The sequence below is a fragment of the Eurytemora carolleeae genome, unplaced genomic scaffold, assembly GCF_000591075.1.
Source record: "Eurytemora carolleeae unplaced genomic scaffold, Eaff_2.0 scaffold565, whole genome shotgun sequence".
Taxonomy (NCBI): Eukaryota; Metazoa; Arthropoda; class Copepoda; order Calanoida; family Temoridae; genus Eurytemora; species Eurytemora carolleeae.
Window position 1 is genome coordinate 133,980 of NW_019396477.1, and position 17,262 is coordinate 151,241.

Below are 17,262 nucleotides of genomic sequence, written 5' to 3' on the forward strand. Positions count from 1 at the left end.
AATATCCAAATATTTTAAATCTTATGTTGGAAGTAATTCGCTGAAATATACAGCTGTGGAAAGGAATAAAACATTTAAGCAATCTAGGTGTATGTGATGTTGATATAAACTAGTTTACCAATAGCTTGAAAATCTAGGTGTATGTAATATTGATATAAACTAGTTTACCAATAGCTTGAAAATCAACCTATCAAGGTAAAGGGGTCTGTATAGTGTATACCGTACACTGCACCAGTACATAATTGCTTTGTTTCATGTTCACATTGGACTATTTAAATCTTACCTTGAGCCCAAAAGTCGTCTTCCTCTTCCAGGGCTTTGTAGGCCCCATTGTTTGTTAAAAAGTGATGTAAACATTGGGTGATTTATACTATGAGATACTTAATGGAGTATCTTTTTTCTCGAAAATATACATATTTGTTGTTAAAATTTAAAAACTTTCAGAAAATCGCAATTTATCCTAAACAAAATGTTTAAAAAATCAGGAAACAAAGATTTTTATGTGAAGAAAAATTAGCCACATATTGAACTTTATTATTGAAAACCTTATGTTAAAAATCACAGTTTATTTTTTTTTTCAATGAATTATCAGTTGCTTTCTGTTTTAAACATTTGTTTTGAAGGCTTTAAAAAAGAGATTCTGCAATTTTGGAAACCTATTTTAACCTTTCTGATACCCTTCGCTGCACTTCCACTACCATTGCTAAAAGGTAAGTTTCAACAGAGTTTGATTGTGAAATCAGGATCTAGATGATCTAAGGTCAAAACTATTGTGATATTAATGCGGCATAAAAATGGCATTGATCTCCATCTTATACAGACCTTACAGATTAATTTAACTCCTCCCAGATATCCCGTACTGGTAATACCCTACAGGGATAACTTTATGTAAGGGATCAAGTAATTATTCTTAAAATTAACAGTTCCCACATTAGATATCAAGATCAAACGTTCAAGGCTGACGGACGATACTCTACACAAAAGTTTATATTTCAGATTAAACTATAATCCTAATTAATATCCTGGTTGGAACCCAGGGGCCGGAAATTTTGTAAGGAATATCGTTAATCTAAACGCTTTATCTTGATATCCAATCAGGGAAATTTAGAATTTAACGATAAATGCTTGATTGCTTCATTTCAGTTATCCTGGCAGGGTATGACCAAGACAAGATACAAAAGAGGAATTAAACTAATCATATGTCTGGCATTAGATTGAGATGAATGATTGATCCTGAGATTGAGATCAATGCTTGATCCTGAGATTGAGATGAATGCTTGATCCTGAGATTGAGATGAATGCTTGATCCTGAGATTGAGATGAATGCTTGATCCTGAGATTGAGATGAATGCTTGATCCTGAGATTGAGATGAATGCTTGATCCTGAGATTGAGATGAATGCTTGATCCTGAGATTGAGATGAATGCTTGATCCTGAGATTGAGATGAATGCTTGATCCTGAGATTGAGATGAATGCTTGATCCTGAGATTGAGATGAATGCTTGATCCTGAGATTGAGATGAATGCTTGATCCTGAGATTGAGATGAATGCTTGATCCTGAGATTGAGATGAATGCTTGATCCTGAGATTGAGATGAATGCTTGATCCTGAGATTGAGATGAATGCTTGATCCTGAGATTGAGATGAATGCTTGATCCTGAGATTGAGATGAATGCTTGATCCTGAGATTGAGATGAATGCTTGATCCTGAGATTGAGATGAATGCTTGATCCTGAGATTGAGATGAATNTCTACTGTCTACTGTCTACTATCTACAATCTACTAATTCTAGACTGATGAGGTGTGCAAGGAATATCTAAAAGGAACAACGATGCTGTTCCTCGGAGGTTTAATAGTTGCAATAGCTGTAGAGCATTCAAACCTACATAAGTAAAATTCTTTACGAATTATTTATACCCATTCAATCATTTCTTTACAGTTCTATGTAAACTCCAGTTCATTTTGAGTACCGGACCGACTTTTAAGCTTTTAAGCAAGCTGTACAGCACAAATACTTTCAGGCTATATAAGGCAAAACGGGACGGTACGCAAAATAAATAATCCTGTTCTAGTGAACTTAATGTTACCCCCCCTTTAAAGAACTCATGTAAACGAACTATGGGCCTCTTAATCCTATTTAGAAGAATAGCTGGCAGACTACTCCTTGCAGTGGGATTATCTCCAAGACTGTTGATGTTTGGATTCATGCTTCCAACAGCATTCTTATCAATGTGGATCAGGTATCAGTCAGAGGATTTAGCTTGCTTCGTTTTTGTTTTGTTTTTGAATCATTTTAAAAGGTAGCACAGAAATAAAGTGAACTTCTGACATTAAAAAACTGTATTCTCTTGAAATTTGCTTTTATTGAACTTTGCAAATTTTATCCTAAAAGAAAAATTTAGGACAACAGAAACATCAATAAAGATAGTTTTTATGTATTTTTTCGCATAAATTTTCTCTCTAAATAAACGAACCATGCAAGCTTTGTCCCATCACTAACATTTATTTATTAGTATGCAGGACGTACCCAGTAAACTGGAATTCAATGCTGAATTATTTAGATAAAATTGTTGCTGTTAAAACCAAATTGTCAAATCAACTAAGTGGTAGTTTGGAAATACAAAACTCAAATTGGTCTGTGCAAAAAGATCAACAACATTATGTGCAACGTGTAAGTGTAACGTACACTGCGAAATCGTTGTGCTTCATAGTCATTTGATTATTTTAAACAAAACTTGAATTTAAAGGGAGTGTTCACGAAAAATGAAAGGGGGTATAGGCTTAATGCGATTAAAAAGCGCTTTTGATCGCTTCAAATCTTACTTCTATCTGTTGCGTCTATAAGGAGAAAATTGTTAAAAACGACTAATACCGAAGAACGTATAGTATCCATACAAATTCAGAAAGATGCAACATACGACTTAGACCGTACAAAAATCTATTTAATTTCAAACAAATCATTCAGACACCCTATGGTCATCGATTATCTTTCGCCGCATTTGTATATAGTTGATTTTTCATAATATGTTTTGATTTTATTTTCTAAAATAACATTTTGCTTCCAACTTGTTTTCGAACATTCCTGGAAAATATGAAAATGTCGTCTTCATTAACAAAAATCCTCGAAACAGGAATAAATGTTTTTATAAGTAACTCCCAGATCATAACAATTAGAACATATTATGAAAAACTCAACTATATAAAAATGTGGCTAAAGATAATCGATGACCATAGGGTGTAATATCTGAATGATTTGTTTGAAATTAAATAGATTTGTTTACGGTCAAAAGCGATCAAAAGCGCTTTTTTATCGCATTAAGCCTATAACCCCCTTCATTTTTCGCGAACACTCCCTTTAACTGTCGTCTTCCAATTCTAAATTTGTAATGGACAACATGAAAAAAAAAAAAAGGACAATTTTAAATTCCTAAAACATTTTAAAAATGCTAAGTATATTTTGGAAAATGTTTTTCGCAAAACTGTTAAAATATTTATTAATTTCTTATTATTAAGTAATACTGCTGTAGCTGCCATGATGTTACCAATTCTACAGGGAAGTTCAAAACAGGATATAAATATCTAAACTATTTTCAACTATAGATACAGTATTATCTATTCCACCAAGAATGTAAGGAAAGGAAAGTCAATTGCGGTCGTGTATACTCTGTGTACATATTGAAACCAGTTCTCTTTGGGCGGAATTTGTAAACAATAATAGATGCATCAGTGTTCGTTTAGTATCCGAGGAGGTTAAAAGCATTAAATTTTGATAATTCACATAATAATTTGCTATGAACAGAATATTTCATTGATTTTTTATGTGAATGATGGATCCCATGTCAGGCTTCGACATCCGTCTTGTGTTTACATTAGCGCCCAGAGACAGTACACTGCAGTACTAAAGATGTGTACACTTCTGAAATGACTTTCCTTGCCTTACATCCTTGCGTTCCACTATTTTTAAAATAAAATTGATGTGCTAACCCCCCCCCCTCGCTTAGAAATAAGAAAACACCTTTATTGAGGCTTCTTTAAACTTCTTGTAGTCGGTATTAGAAGAATTAGAATCAAGTGAAGAAATGAGGTATTTTTTACGAAATTGATTACATTCTTTCAAAAAATTGTGTTTTATTTCTTTTCTATTTAAAAAAAAATTGAAAATTTGAAAATTCTAGCCGTCTGCCGTCGACAAAGCAAAAATAAAACCACTGGACCCACTAACGATAGTTCCCTACCTAGAACCACTGGACCCACTATGGACAGTTCCTAAAACCTTCCTAAAACCACTGGACCCACTATTGGTAGTTCCCTTCCTAAAACCACAGGTCCCACTATTGATCGTTCCCTTCCTAAAACCACAGGACCCACTATTGATAGTTCCCTTCCTAAAACCTCAGGACCCACTATGGATAGTTCCCTACCTAGAACCACTGGACCCACTGTGGATAGTTCCCTACCTAGAACCACTGGACCCACTATGTCCCTACCTAGAACCACTGGAACCACTATGGATAGTTCCCTACCTAGAACCACTTGACCCACTATGGATAGTTCCCTGCCTGAAACCACTGGAACCACTATTGATAGTTCCCTACCTAAAACCACTGGACCCACAATGGATAGTTCCCTGCCTAAAACCACTGGACCCACTATTGATAGTTCCCTTCCTAAAACCACAGGACCCACTATGGATAGTTCCCTACCTAGAACCACAGGACTCACTATGGACAGTTACCTTCCTAAAACCGCAGGACCCACTATTGATAGTTCCCTTCCTAAAACCACAGGACCCACTATGGATAGTTCCCTTCCTAAAACCACTGGACCCACTATGGATAGTTCCCTACCTAAAACCACTGGATAGTTCCCTACCTAAACCCACTGGACCAACTATGGATAGTTCCCTACCTAAAACCACTGTACTCACTATGGACAGTTACCTTCCTAAACCCACTTGACCCACTATTGATAGTTCCCCACTATGGACAATAATGTGCACATCAAATATGATAACCCCAACATATCCATATCGATTGATTGATTGTTTCGAAATATACAGCTGTGAAATTAGTAAATCCTCGGTCCTTGTCAATGCTGTATCCTGTCTTGATAACCAATGCACCCATCTCATCTTATTTCTCATTCTTTAGAACCATGCTACTGCTTGCAGTAGCCTACTCCGCAAATATTGGAGGGACAGGGACACTCATTGGTACTGGACCAAATGTTGGTATGTATATGGTTACTGGACCAAATGTTGGTATGTATATGGTACTTTGTACCAGTGCTTAGTATCCGGATCCAAGGGGTAATATATCAACCAAAAACTACAAAAAAAACTTTTTTACTCCTAAAACCTCTGAACTTTTGAAAAAAAGAGATTATAAAAATTCCTCATTTCTCAATGGTTCAAGTTTTAGGATAAAAATAAGCGAAAAAAAATAAAACAAAAAATTTGAAAATTATTTTTTGTTAAAAAAATTCAATAAATCAATTAAAGAAATGACCTGGATCCGGATCCGGATCCATTTTTTTCCAGTGCGGATCCAGGATCCGGATCTCCCCATCAAAACTAAATGGATCCTAAGCACTGCTTTGTATACATATACAGTACACATTTAACCAAACGCAGTTTTTAATTTTTTTTTTAATTGTACAATTCAATCTTTCTATTTTTTAGTGATTTATGAGACGATAAGTAAGTGTGAGGGACAACCGATTAAGTGAGTATTTCACGCTATATTCACAAAAGCTAAATACGTCTAGGATCGTATGTAATTCATGCGAAATTAACTAGTCGAGCTAAATTTGTCTAAGAGCTTGAATTATTTCACTCGAAATTAACTAGACCTAAGTATGTCTAGGATCTTAGTATTTAACGCTAGATTAACTAAAGCTAAGTATGTCTAGGATCTTATTATTAAACTCTAAATTAACTAGAGCTAATTGTATGCCTAGGATCTTAGTATTTAACTCTAAATTAACTAGAGCTAACTATGTCTATGATCTTAGTAATTTACTTGAAATTAACTAGAGCTAAATACATCTAGGAGCATATTTTATAACGCTAAATTAACTAGAGCCAACTATGTCTACAATCTGAGTATTTAACGCTAGATTAACTAGAGCTAAGTTTGTCTAGGATCTTAATATTTAACGATAGATTAACTAGAGAAAAGTATGTCTAGGATCTTATAGTATTTAACGCTAAATTGACTAGAGCCAACTATGTCTAGGATCTGAGTACTTAACGCTAAATTAACTAGAGCCAAATACATCTAGGAGCTTATTTTTTAACGCTAAATTAACTAGAGCCAACTATGTCTAGGATCTGAGTATTTAACGATAGATTAACTAGAGCTAATTGTATGTCTAGGATCTTAGTATTTAACGATAGATTAACTAGAGCTAAGCAAGGTTAAAATGTAAGGAAAGTTAATTGCAGTTGCGTATTGAAACCAGTTCTCTCTTGGCGGAATTTGTAAACAAGAATAGATGCATCAGTGTCCGTTTAGTATCCGAGGAGTTTAAAAGCATTAAGTTTTGATAATTTTGATAATTCACATAATAGTTTATTATTACCAGAATATTTCATTTATTTTTTATGTGAAAGATTGATCCTATGTCAGGCTTAGACATCCGTCTTGTGTTTACATTACCGCCCAGAGACAGTACACTTCAGTACAAAAGATGCGCACACCTCAGAAATAACTTGCAATACAACCTTGGAGCTAGGTATGTCTAGGATCTTTGTATATTAACGAGAAAATAACTTGTACTAAATCTGTTTTGAGATGATCTATAAGTGTGACAGATGAAATAATAGTTTTTAAATACTAAGCTAACGAAATAAAAGGGGTTTTCAAAGCACCTGAATTAAAGTGATAAAAGAGTTTTTGAGTTTTTAACGATTAAGAGTTTTTAGTTGTTTATCAATCATTACTAAAATTATTTAGTTTTATATATTTATCTGTTTAGTTTTTTATCCTGGTTATATTTCTCAATTCCTCTTCTTCTTGTAAACCTTATCATTTCCTGGGTTTGGCTTCAGGTTAACCATTAAAAGGACTGTTCAGTGTTCACGTAATTTATAGTGACCTGAGTTCAAATTTATTGAATTTGAGCCGTGTCTCAAATCCACCAAAAACCGGTTTCAATTGATCGCCTGCTTAAATCTTGAAACACTAAATACAATTTTAAGTGGAACCAACCATATTTGAGCCGCGTCTCAAATTTAAGCCGCGGCTCAAGTTCTTTAAATTCCGACTCTGCTCTATTTAAAGAATTGTTTGTCAGATTCACAATTCACTAGAATATAAACATCTCTGAAACTTAGTTATTAATCTTTTTGACAGCCTCGACTTTAAAGTGTTGCCTTGGCTTTACTTCACCAACTCACTTTATGTTTTAATAGTCCACATATATTCATGCCTGCTTATAAACAGTTTCATCAATTTTTAAGACAGGGTTGACTTTGAAGTGTCGCAATCCCTTGGGCTTGGATTTTACAGTTCTAACTCACTTATACTTTTCTGAAGCCCTTTACTATAAAGCACTTGTTGTTAGCATTGGTTTTAAAGAAATAATTGGCAAAATTCTCATTTAATTCTCAAACTAATAAATACCAATGATAGTTTATATGATATAGATGTTTTGTAAATATATATATATATATATACAAACTGAATTTAGGGACTAAATAAGCGTTAATTTCATGTGACCCGCCAGTTCCATGCAAAGATGGCAATGCCCGATGATTTCCAACTGTAACCAAAGAGAATAGAATATATATTAGAGTGGAATTTACTAGAAAAAAGTGTAAAACGGCCATTTTGTGGTACTGTTTCCATACTGCAGGTAGGTGTACTTCACATATTTGTGCTATATAACCTTTTGGGCCCTGGAACATATATAATTTTATAGAAAATCTAAAATTATTATTTAAAGAAAACCAAATTATGAAATAGGCTGGTTTCATAATTGACCAATGCTCATTTCACACAGCTAGACTCTATGCCTTTCTCTTTACAACGGGGATTTACTAAATTCCACTCTAATATTTATTCTATTCTCTTTGACTGTAACCTTAAATCTGAATCCGAAATCGCAGAAAAACCGTAAATGAAAATTAACAGTTTTAAGAAACAAAATCCTTGATATATAAATATATAAAAATATATTGAAGGGTATTGTTTTCAATGAGGCATTGCCATCTTAGCACGGAGGGTCACTTAAAATTACGCTAACAGTTCCTTTAAAGGTTGTTTTTATTGGAGCTCCATGGAAAAACACACAACTTATAAGTTCAGAGAAAGAAGTAAAGATAAAAACTTTGCTTCGAGCTCAGGTATGTATTTTTCAAACCATAACATAAGATTTGTCAAAATTCATTATTTAAAGAAAAACAACTGATTACTTGCCACAAACTTAAATTTTTTTATAACTATTTATAACTATTTATAACTATTTATAGCTATTTATAGCTATTTATAACTATTTATAATTATTTATAAAACATATAAAGAAAACATACAGTGGAAAACCCTGACGGGATCCAAGCCAAGTAAAAAGGTTGGATACTACAAAACCAAATGATTAAATGATATGCAACGTTTCTTAAAAAAATAGCTTGCAGTTGTTAATTTTTATTTTGTCATAATTTTTCATTTTGAATCCTAGAATTTTAAATATTTTTTACAAATAACTGAAAAATATAAAAAATAATCTATATTTAGCAAGAAGAACTTGGAAGAGTAACTAGAGAGGAATACACTGTCATATTTTGTTTTTCATCACTTGTGCTTCTTTGGCTCTTCAGGGATTATAAACAGATCTATTAGGGACTGCCGACTGAACTGACCCTTTATTTTAGGGGTCAAAAGGTCCACTTTGTCTGGGCAAATATGACAGAAATATTCTTTGTTTTTTTCTCTTTAAAAGTTGAACATTCTTTTAATTGCGTTTGTATGTATAAAAAGTGACTTCTGGATTTATGGAGCCAAGAAAAGGAAGGCAAGCGAGTGAATGTATTTTCTAATAAGAAAGAAAAACGACGATATTTTCTTCGATTTTAATCCGATAAAATGTCACCTCCGTGAATTGTGAATGTATCACCTAAAACTGGATTTCACTTGAAAGTGTAGGTTGACAGTTATTTTAAAAATATTTTAATAAGTTATCTAAGAACATTTTTCATTTAAATGAACCTTGGAACCTTGGAACCTGAGAATTTCCTAAAAATCTTCTATTAAATTTGGTAATATATAAGTGAAATTTGTTTGATCTCCGGAAGTATTTTGGAAATTTTGTTTAATCTACAATCAAATTCGGTAGAACAAGGTGAGTTTTCGTAAATCTACAATCAAATTAGGAAGAACCCGATAAATTTACATAAATCTATAAACTAAATTAGGAATAGGAAGGGATAAAATTGTAAACCGGGGAATTTGCATAACCTACATTAAAATTGATTAGCATGGAAGGGAAATCTTAGATTTACGATAAGATTGGTATTCATATATTCTTCATAATCTTTATTTGAACTATTATAAAAACTTGATCGACAATTAAAACAGATTTTATGATTGCATTTTTAACAGAATTTTCTTAATATTTTTCTATGGTGAAAATATAAATTTATAAGTTTAATATTAAAAACCTGTCTTAAAATGAATGATAGCAGGGCTCCTGGCTTCATTGATGGATGGAATATTATTAGGTAAGAAGGGGGGGGATATTGTTAGGTAAGAAAGGGGGGAATATTGTTAGGTAAGAAGGAGGGAGAATATTGTTAGGTAAGAAGGGGGCGGGACGAAAAAAAATTTTATGATCGGCGAAGGCTGAACTGAAGACGTCACTTTTAGTAACCCTCCATTTTAAGATTGGCATGTTCGACTGTTTAAACCTTTGACTGATAAAGAATTACGGAGATATTCTAATTTTATTTAAAGGCACGCTTGTAAATAAATTATAATTATTGATAATTTTTATAATTTATATTTTTTTCTAGGACAGTCCCCTCAAAATTTGACAAAAAGGTCAACACATGTACTTATAAAGAAGAGAGGGATTTTTGTAGACGTTATTTTGATTATGAACTTAAAATTGAGAGAAAAGTTTTTAAGCAGTTGTCCATGGTCCCTAAACGAACTGTAGACGTAATATTTAGTTCATAGAGGTCCCCTATAAGCTTTGTAATATTAAAAATAAAAACAGTATTTTTAACTTTAAAAGTAAAAGGGACTGGCAAAAATGGCCAGAATTCAAACACTTTACAAGCTAGCAAAACGACGATGTCTTCCAATTTATTGATCAGACAAAGGTTTAAAGGGTACCGTTGTGAGTCGGGCATGCCCCTTTTTAAATGCAGGATAAATAAAATTTATCACGATAAACACTAAAAGTTTTTAAATTTTGAAAAAAAAAATCCACTAACAAATATACAAAAGTTTTTTTGTCCAAAAATATTTTTTGCGCTCCAAATTGAGAATTTTACTCAGAAAAACTGTTATTTTTTCTTACGAAAATTTGTATGTATTTGTTACAGTGATAACCAGAAAACTCTGAAATAGGAAGACGACTTTATAGCAAAACTTAAGTATATTTGATGGTGCTACAATGCAAATACTTTAATAGAAACTTATCAAATCACTAACTTAGTGAAATGGGTGTCTTTAAACTGTACAATGAGAGGTACCATGCTTATTAGACCATTTAAAGTTATATCTTCAGTCTGAAAATCGTCTTCATATTTCAGAGTTTTCTGATTATCGCTGTATATTTCATAAATAAATAATTACTTACTTACTTACTTCCGCAGTTGTGTGGAATCAACTTTTTATGGATGAAAGAAATGTGCATTTTGCTCCTAAGTATAGCCCTTTCTTGGAAATAGAATATTCTTAGACCAGTAGCACTGGCTGATGCCGCACCAGCCATCTTCGTGGCTGTTCTTCTTATGGCTGTTCCAAATAGAATATTCTTAGTTCAGTAGCAATAGCTGATGCCACACCAGCTATCTTCGTGGCTGTTCTTCTTATGGCTGTTCCAAAGGCCTCCGGAGAGATGTTTCTACCATGGCAGGTTAAATATTTTTTTTATAATTGGATAATTATAAAATTTTTTTAGATAATTCCTTTTTTATCATGATCATGGCACCATTTTGCAGTGTTTAACCGGGGGTAATATCCATAGAGGAATGTGGTGCCCCCCCCCCCCTTAGTGGAGGTACATTGAGAAAAACGTATATAACTCATTTCTGTTTAGCCACAAACCTAAAATTTATATATTTAAAAAGCCCCGGACTCCGGAGAAAGGTTACTAAACTATATGTCACAATTAATGTCAAAAGAATATATATATATATTTTGAATACGTACTTTTTACAATTTTCAAGAACCTCAAAATTCTAAAATTAGCTGGTAGGGAAAAAACTGGGCCATGGACAAAGGACATGCATCCCACATCTATACTTTTATACAACAACTTTAAAGCCTTTCTTAGAAATGCCCCACCCCCGGCCCTCTCCCACTTTGAGATTTTTATGAAAAAATTCATGAAAAAAATAAAAAAAAATCTTAATCTTCATTTTATCATTTATTTAGGTGAAAGGCCCTTCTTTGCCCGTGGAAAGTTTCGAGAAAAAATTGATTTTTTTTAGCCTATAACACCCCGGCCCTGGCCATCTATGAGTGTCCAAAAAAATGTCGGCCCCATCGGTCCAGCCATTTGGCCGGCTATATATATATATATATATATATGAATGTCTTGTTTTATTACATAGATTTAGGTGATAGAGAAGAAACTGCAATGGGGAGTAATTATAGTGATAGGTGGAGGATTCGCTCTGTCTCTGGGACTTGAAAAGTATTTTTTACTTTCTTTATTTTTGTTGGAACTTTATTTAGATTTTAAAAAATTTCACTTTTCTTTATTCAAGACTGTTCGAAGGCTGTTTAAAGGCTCAATTTATGATTTTAAGTATTCCATTAAACATGAAATACAGCAATTGAGCAGTGTACAGTGTACAAAAACCAATTTACCTTATTTACCTTGATTTTCAAGCTACTGCATGGAGATGAAAACTTTAGAATGGGATATCCTTAATCCCGATCTGTCAATTAATCTGGAGATTAATAACAAGAGAAGAACAAGCATTATTTAATCTGGAGATTAAGAAAAAGAGAAGATTAAGCATTGATCTCGATATCCACCATTCTAAAGTTTTCAGCTCAGGTAAAACTTTTTTTTCTCTATGACAGCATCAAAAAAACTGTCGTCTTTCTAATAAACTGTTTTACGAGTCTCATTGTATTGTCATAAAAAGTTTTAATCATATATTTGACTTTGTTTAGATCTGGTCTGACCACCTTGGTTGGTCATCAGCTGGCCATGTTTCAGGTCGTCTTCTAATAATCAGCAAAATAGCGTAATTTAAGTCAAACTTACCTTTATCAAATTTTACATGTGCGACTTTACTTTATTTGACTAATTTTCTTCACTGCAAATCTTGTTTAAACAAAGTATGCTTGCAAACAACTTGCAGTTTCTGCTTTTGATAATTTTACCGTGGAGCTTATGTGCACGCACACATCTTGCTTGGAGTTGTAGTTCATTTCATTGGCACACTGTTTATTACAGTTCTTCAGTCTATTTTCTTAAGTATTTATACTTAAAATACTTGCTTTGCTGCCTAAAATTCTGATTGGTACTTCAAGTGAGCTGGAGTTTTCAGTGGTACCGGTTCTTACTATATCGTTTATTTAAGGATTGGAACAGAGGTTTATTAATGTTTGTTATACAAGCAATAGTTTCACTAATAACTCAAGTAAGCAAATTTTTATTAAAAAAATAAACATTAAAAACTATTATTTTTATTATTTAAGTTACATGTTATGCTTGGTAATGATTCTATTTGATATACAGTGGGACTTATAAAACTGTGGAATCGAAGGAGGACTATGATTTTAATTACAGTCCAATGAACATGAGACACAAACCTACTTCACTTTTTAAATTGAGTTTCAAGCTCCTGAAAAACAATAAAAAAAATTGCTTAAATGTCGTCTTTCTATTTCACAGTTTGATGGGTTCTATATTATGTTTATGTTAAACTGTCATTTCTTGCATTCTTATGGGTTCTTTTTAGTTTGTATGTTAAACTGTCATTTATTGTATTCTAGGTGGCAAGTATGGGTTCTATATTATATGTATGTAAATCTGTTATGTCTTGTATTCTAGGTGGCAAGTATGGGTTCTATATTATATATGTATGTTAAACTGTTATGTCTTGTGTTCTAAGTGGCAAGTATGGGTTCTATATTATGTATGTTAAGCTGTTATGTCTTGTATTCTAGGTGGCAAGTATGGGTTCTATATTATATGTATGTTAAACTGTTATGTATTGTATTCTAGGTGGCAAGTATGGGTTCTATATTATATGTATGTTAAAATGTTATGTCTTGTATTCTAGGTGGCAAGTATGAGTTCTATATTATATGTATGTTATGTCTTGTATTCTAGGTGGCAAGTATGGGTTCTATATTATATGTATGGTAAACTGTTATGTATTGTATTCTAGGTGGCTAGTAACTCTGCAACAGCAAGTATGCTTTTACCTGTTCTACTCAAACTTTGCTTAACTATTAAGGTGAATAAATACAGCTGGTTAACCATAAAGAAAGTGAAGTTAAAGGGACTGTAAGCGTAATTTCAAGTGACCCTCCATGCAAAGAGACATTGCCCAATTTACAACGGTACCCTTGAAACCTTTATCTGCTTTATAATGTGGAAGATGTTGTTGTTTTTTTTGTGCTTAAAATGTAATGTTACCCTGCAGTAGAAATGTGCAGATGAATCCATTAAATATCTTTAGAAGAATCCATTATTTATTTTTAAATGAATCCTTTAAATATCTTTAGAAGAATCCATTATTTATGTTTAGATGAATCCATTTAATTTCTTCAGAAGAATTCATTATTTATGTTTAAATGAAACCATTAAATATCTTTAGAAGAATCCATTATTTATGTTCAGATGAATCCATTAAATATCTTTAGAAAAATCCATTATTTATGTTTAAATGAAACCATTAAATATCATTAGAAGAATCCATTACTTATGTTTAGATGAATCCATTAAATATCTTTAGAAGAATTCATTATTTATGTTTAGATGAATCCATTAAATATCTTTAGAAACATCCATGCATTATTTATGTTTAAATGAATCCATTAAATATCTTCAGAAGAATCCATTATTTATGTTTAGATGAATCCATTAAATATCTTCAGAAGAATCCATTATTTATGTTTAGATGAATCCATTAAATTTCTTCAGAAGAATACATTATTTATGTTTAAATGCATCCATCTAATAGCTTTTTTGATGAATCCATTATCTGTTAAAAAGAATACATTATCTATGTTTAAATGAATCCATTATCTGTTTAGATGAATCCATTATATTTGCTGCTCCCTGCTGCTTTATCATGTAGTTATGCTTTTATTTTACCAGTGTCTACGGGACCAAATGCTTTAGGTAAACCTACTTAAAGGAATTATCCCTATAATTTCAATTTACCCTCCACCTATAATGTTAAAAGCTGCAAACATTTAACTTAAAACTGCCGATGACGAACATGTTAAGTCCAATAATATTCCCGATATCTTCGCCATCGGAACCATAAGTCGGTTAAAAATTTTCCCGATTCACAACGGTACCTTTAACGGTATTTGAAATTTTACGTCAATAGACACTTCCAGAATTATTGTTTGAGTTAGTTTTTTTGAATTTATAGAATCAGGGAGTAAGGAATAGAATAACTGACGCGGTTCGCCCTACCATATGATTATACATGATTTGCGAAAGGGTACTCCATTTGTATATGAACAATTCAAAATAGGTTATTGTATACGCGCGCGCGGTAATTGTACATCAGACAAATATATCTTATACAAATGAAGTACCCGTCTGCAAAGCATGTATAGTCACTCATGTGGTAGGGCGAACCGCGTCAGTTATATCTCCCTTCTATTCCTTACTCCCTGATAGACATGCATAGCTAGCTAAAGAGAACAAGGAATACAAGCTTATATCAATATTTCTTTCCATAGATAAATGACTTTTCATAAAATCAATTGAATACCAAATTGAAATCTTATTTTTGAACGTTTAGCAAACATATAATTTTTACAGTGTATGAGGCGTCTGGAATGAAAATCTGGTCTATGGTGAAGGAAAAAAGATTTTTTTTTAAATAAAATGAATTGGTCTTCGGTATAGATATATTTCTACTTTTACTTCCGAACGATGCACGGCACTCAGTTTTGTCAAGCGTTTTTTTTTTGCTGCATATATTAACACTGGGCATGGTGTAAAAAAGCAAAAGTTTTTAAAATTGTTTATTATTGTTCATTTGCACGTTTTATTATAAACTGTCTGTGCCCAGTTTTAACCCCACAGAAAATGTATAAAACGGATCAACCAAATACTATCAATTTAAATGATCGTTTTTTGTGTCCTTTCCAATTTTTTTTTTTAAGTTTAACAAAAGCAAACTTTTTGGAAGTTTTATTAAAGTTTAAAAACCAAACCGACTGACAACGCCAACTATACTGACTGAAATTATACTTAAAACTTTTTTCATCTGCAGGCTGGACTTGGCCTGAATTTTATAACCTTGTTTTCTACAGGTCAACAATTAAAAAGCGATTTATTAAAATTCAATATAAACGGTTTTTAGACGCGATTTTAAGTGACCTCCTTTATTAGAGTGGCTTCTCTGATTTACAGTGATGCTTTCAAAAACCGCTCTGACGAAAAAAAAAGAAGATATTCTCGTTTTCTCTTCTAATTCTTGTTTGACAATTTTCTTAATTTTGTTTGCAACATTGATCCGTTGGCCACAGAGAATACGAAAGTAAAAAGAATACGCTTTCAGCTAGAAAAACAAACATATCATGCTTGATCGAGCCAAGGTGAAAAGGGTATATGCCCCTCTATAACTGGAGGATTATGGATCACAAAAAATTGCGTCTCAAATTGCTACAAAAACATATTTTCAAATATAAAAAATTAAATACGTTTAGGTGGACTTGTACAGTTGTACGGTACTGCTTTGTTTGATCTTCAATCTTTCCCGGACTGGGCTCAAAACTGTACAATTAGTCCTTAACAATGTTTTTGTACATACACGGTTACCCACAAATGATGAGGTTTTTAGATACGACTGTGCGGAATTTATTCTAATGTTCCATGCAAGACTCTTTTTTGTCAAATTGATTATTGATCTGATAGCTTTACTAAAAGTTATAGAGGTCGTCTTTTAAGTCCTATATTTTGTTGGTAACCATGCAGATAAATTTTCTGAACATATCAAATTGAGGGAATCAAATAAATTAAGTCAATTCATGTCAACAGTATTTAAAAATATGGCTTGTCTGTCAGTTTGTTTGTATCCAATAAACGTCAAAAAGGCTTAACCGATCGGGCCCAAGTTTTTTGTGGGACATCACGTGAACACAGGGAAGGTTTATGGATGTTAAAAAAAAAATGTGTTTTAAAGGTTTTTAATTTAGTAAAAAAAATTAAATTCTTGAAAATCCGCCAAATTTTTTTCTTCTTTGTTTTATAATGAAAACAAAAAGAACATGTTCACAATTTAAATAGAAATTAAATGTACCTATAATCTCATCCAAGGTTGTATAATGAGGTAGATACTCTTGATGCACTCCAACGTAGGTAAAGACGACCTTTTTGAAGTCCTGATATAACGGCACTGCTTATAAAAGAATAATACATTTTGCGGCTCACTAAATATAAACGAACTCAAAAATTAGCATATTTAATTGGAATTGCATGTTAAGCTTCAGACTTAGCACAATCAATTAGCTAGTCAGTATTTTCTAACTACTCGATAATTAGTTCGAATATACTGTGCATCAGTTTCCAACATATCAGACAGAGTGGCCAATACAGTTTGAGCAGCTATCTGACCGAAAGAAAAGAGCACTCAGTTCCTATATCCAGTGCAGGTGCTTAGAATCCGAGTCCGTTGGACACGTAAGATTTTGGCTTCATGGATGCGGATCCGCAAAAATATGCGTTTTTAAAAAATTCAGTATATCTTAAAGAAGTGTTAATGACCTGGATCCGTATTTAGAGCCATTTTTATCCAGTACGGATCCAGAATCCTGATCTGGATCCAAATTAAAATTAAATTGATCTTAAGCACTGCCTATATCTATATAAGGAATTTTTAA

At 32.6% G+C, this 17,262-nt stretch overlaps 1 protein-coding gene across 2 annotated transcripts; it reads left to right on the plus strand.

Annotated features, from left to right (window-relative positions):
• Positions 1-1,761: 1,761 nt before the first annotated feature.
• On the plus strand, positions 1,762-16,461 carry LOC111703995 (solute carrier family 13 member 5). 2 transcript variants are annotated; one of them, XM_023476098.1, is made up of 19 exons: positions 1,762-1,891; positions 2,143-2,241; positions 3,515-3,554; positions 4,048-4,085; positions 5,152-5,231; positions 5,682-5,724; positions 6,980-7,052; positions 8,262-8,348; positions 8,737-8,819; positions 9,684-9,719; positions 10,987-11,083; positions 11,790-11,866; positions 12,355-12,400; positions 12,768-12,827; positions 13,581-13,649; positions 14,452-14,539; positions 15,197-15,237; positions 15,654-15,693; positions 16,090-16,461. In XM_023476098.1, the coding sequence occupies exons 1-19, from the start codon at positions 1,833-1,835 to the stop codon at positions 16,173-16,175; spliced, it is 1,242 nt and encodes a 413-aa protein (XP_023331866.1). In that variant the 5' UTR covers positions 1,762-1,832; the 3' UTR covers positions 16,176-16,461. The 2 variants fall into 2 exon arrangements, with proteins under 2 accessions (XP_023331866.1, XP_023331867.1); XM_023476099.1 differs by lacking the exons at positions 1,762-1,891; positions 2,143-2,241 and adding an exon at positions 2,273-2,672.
• Positions 16,462-17,262: the final 801 nt, after the last annotated feature.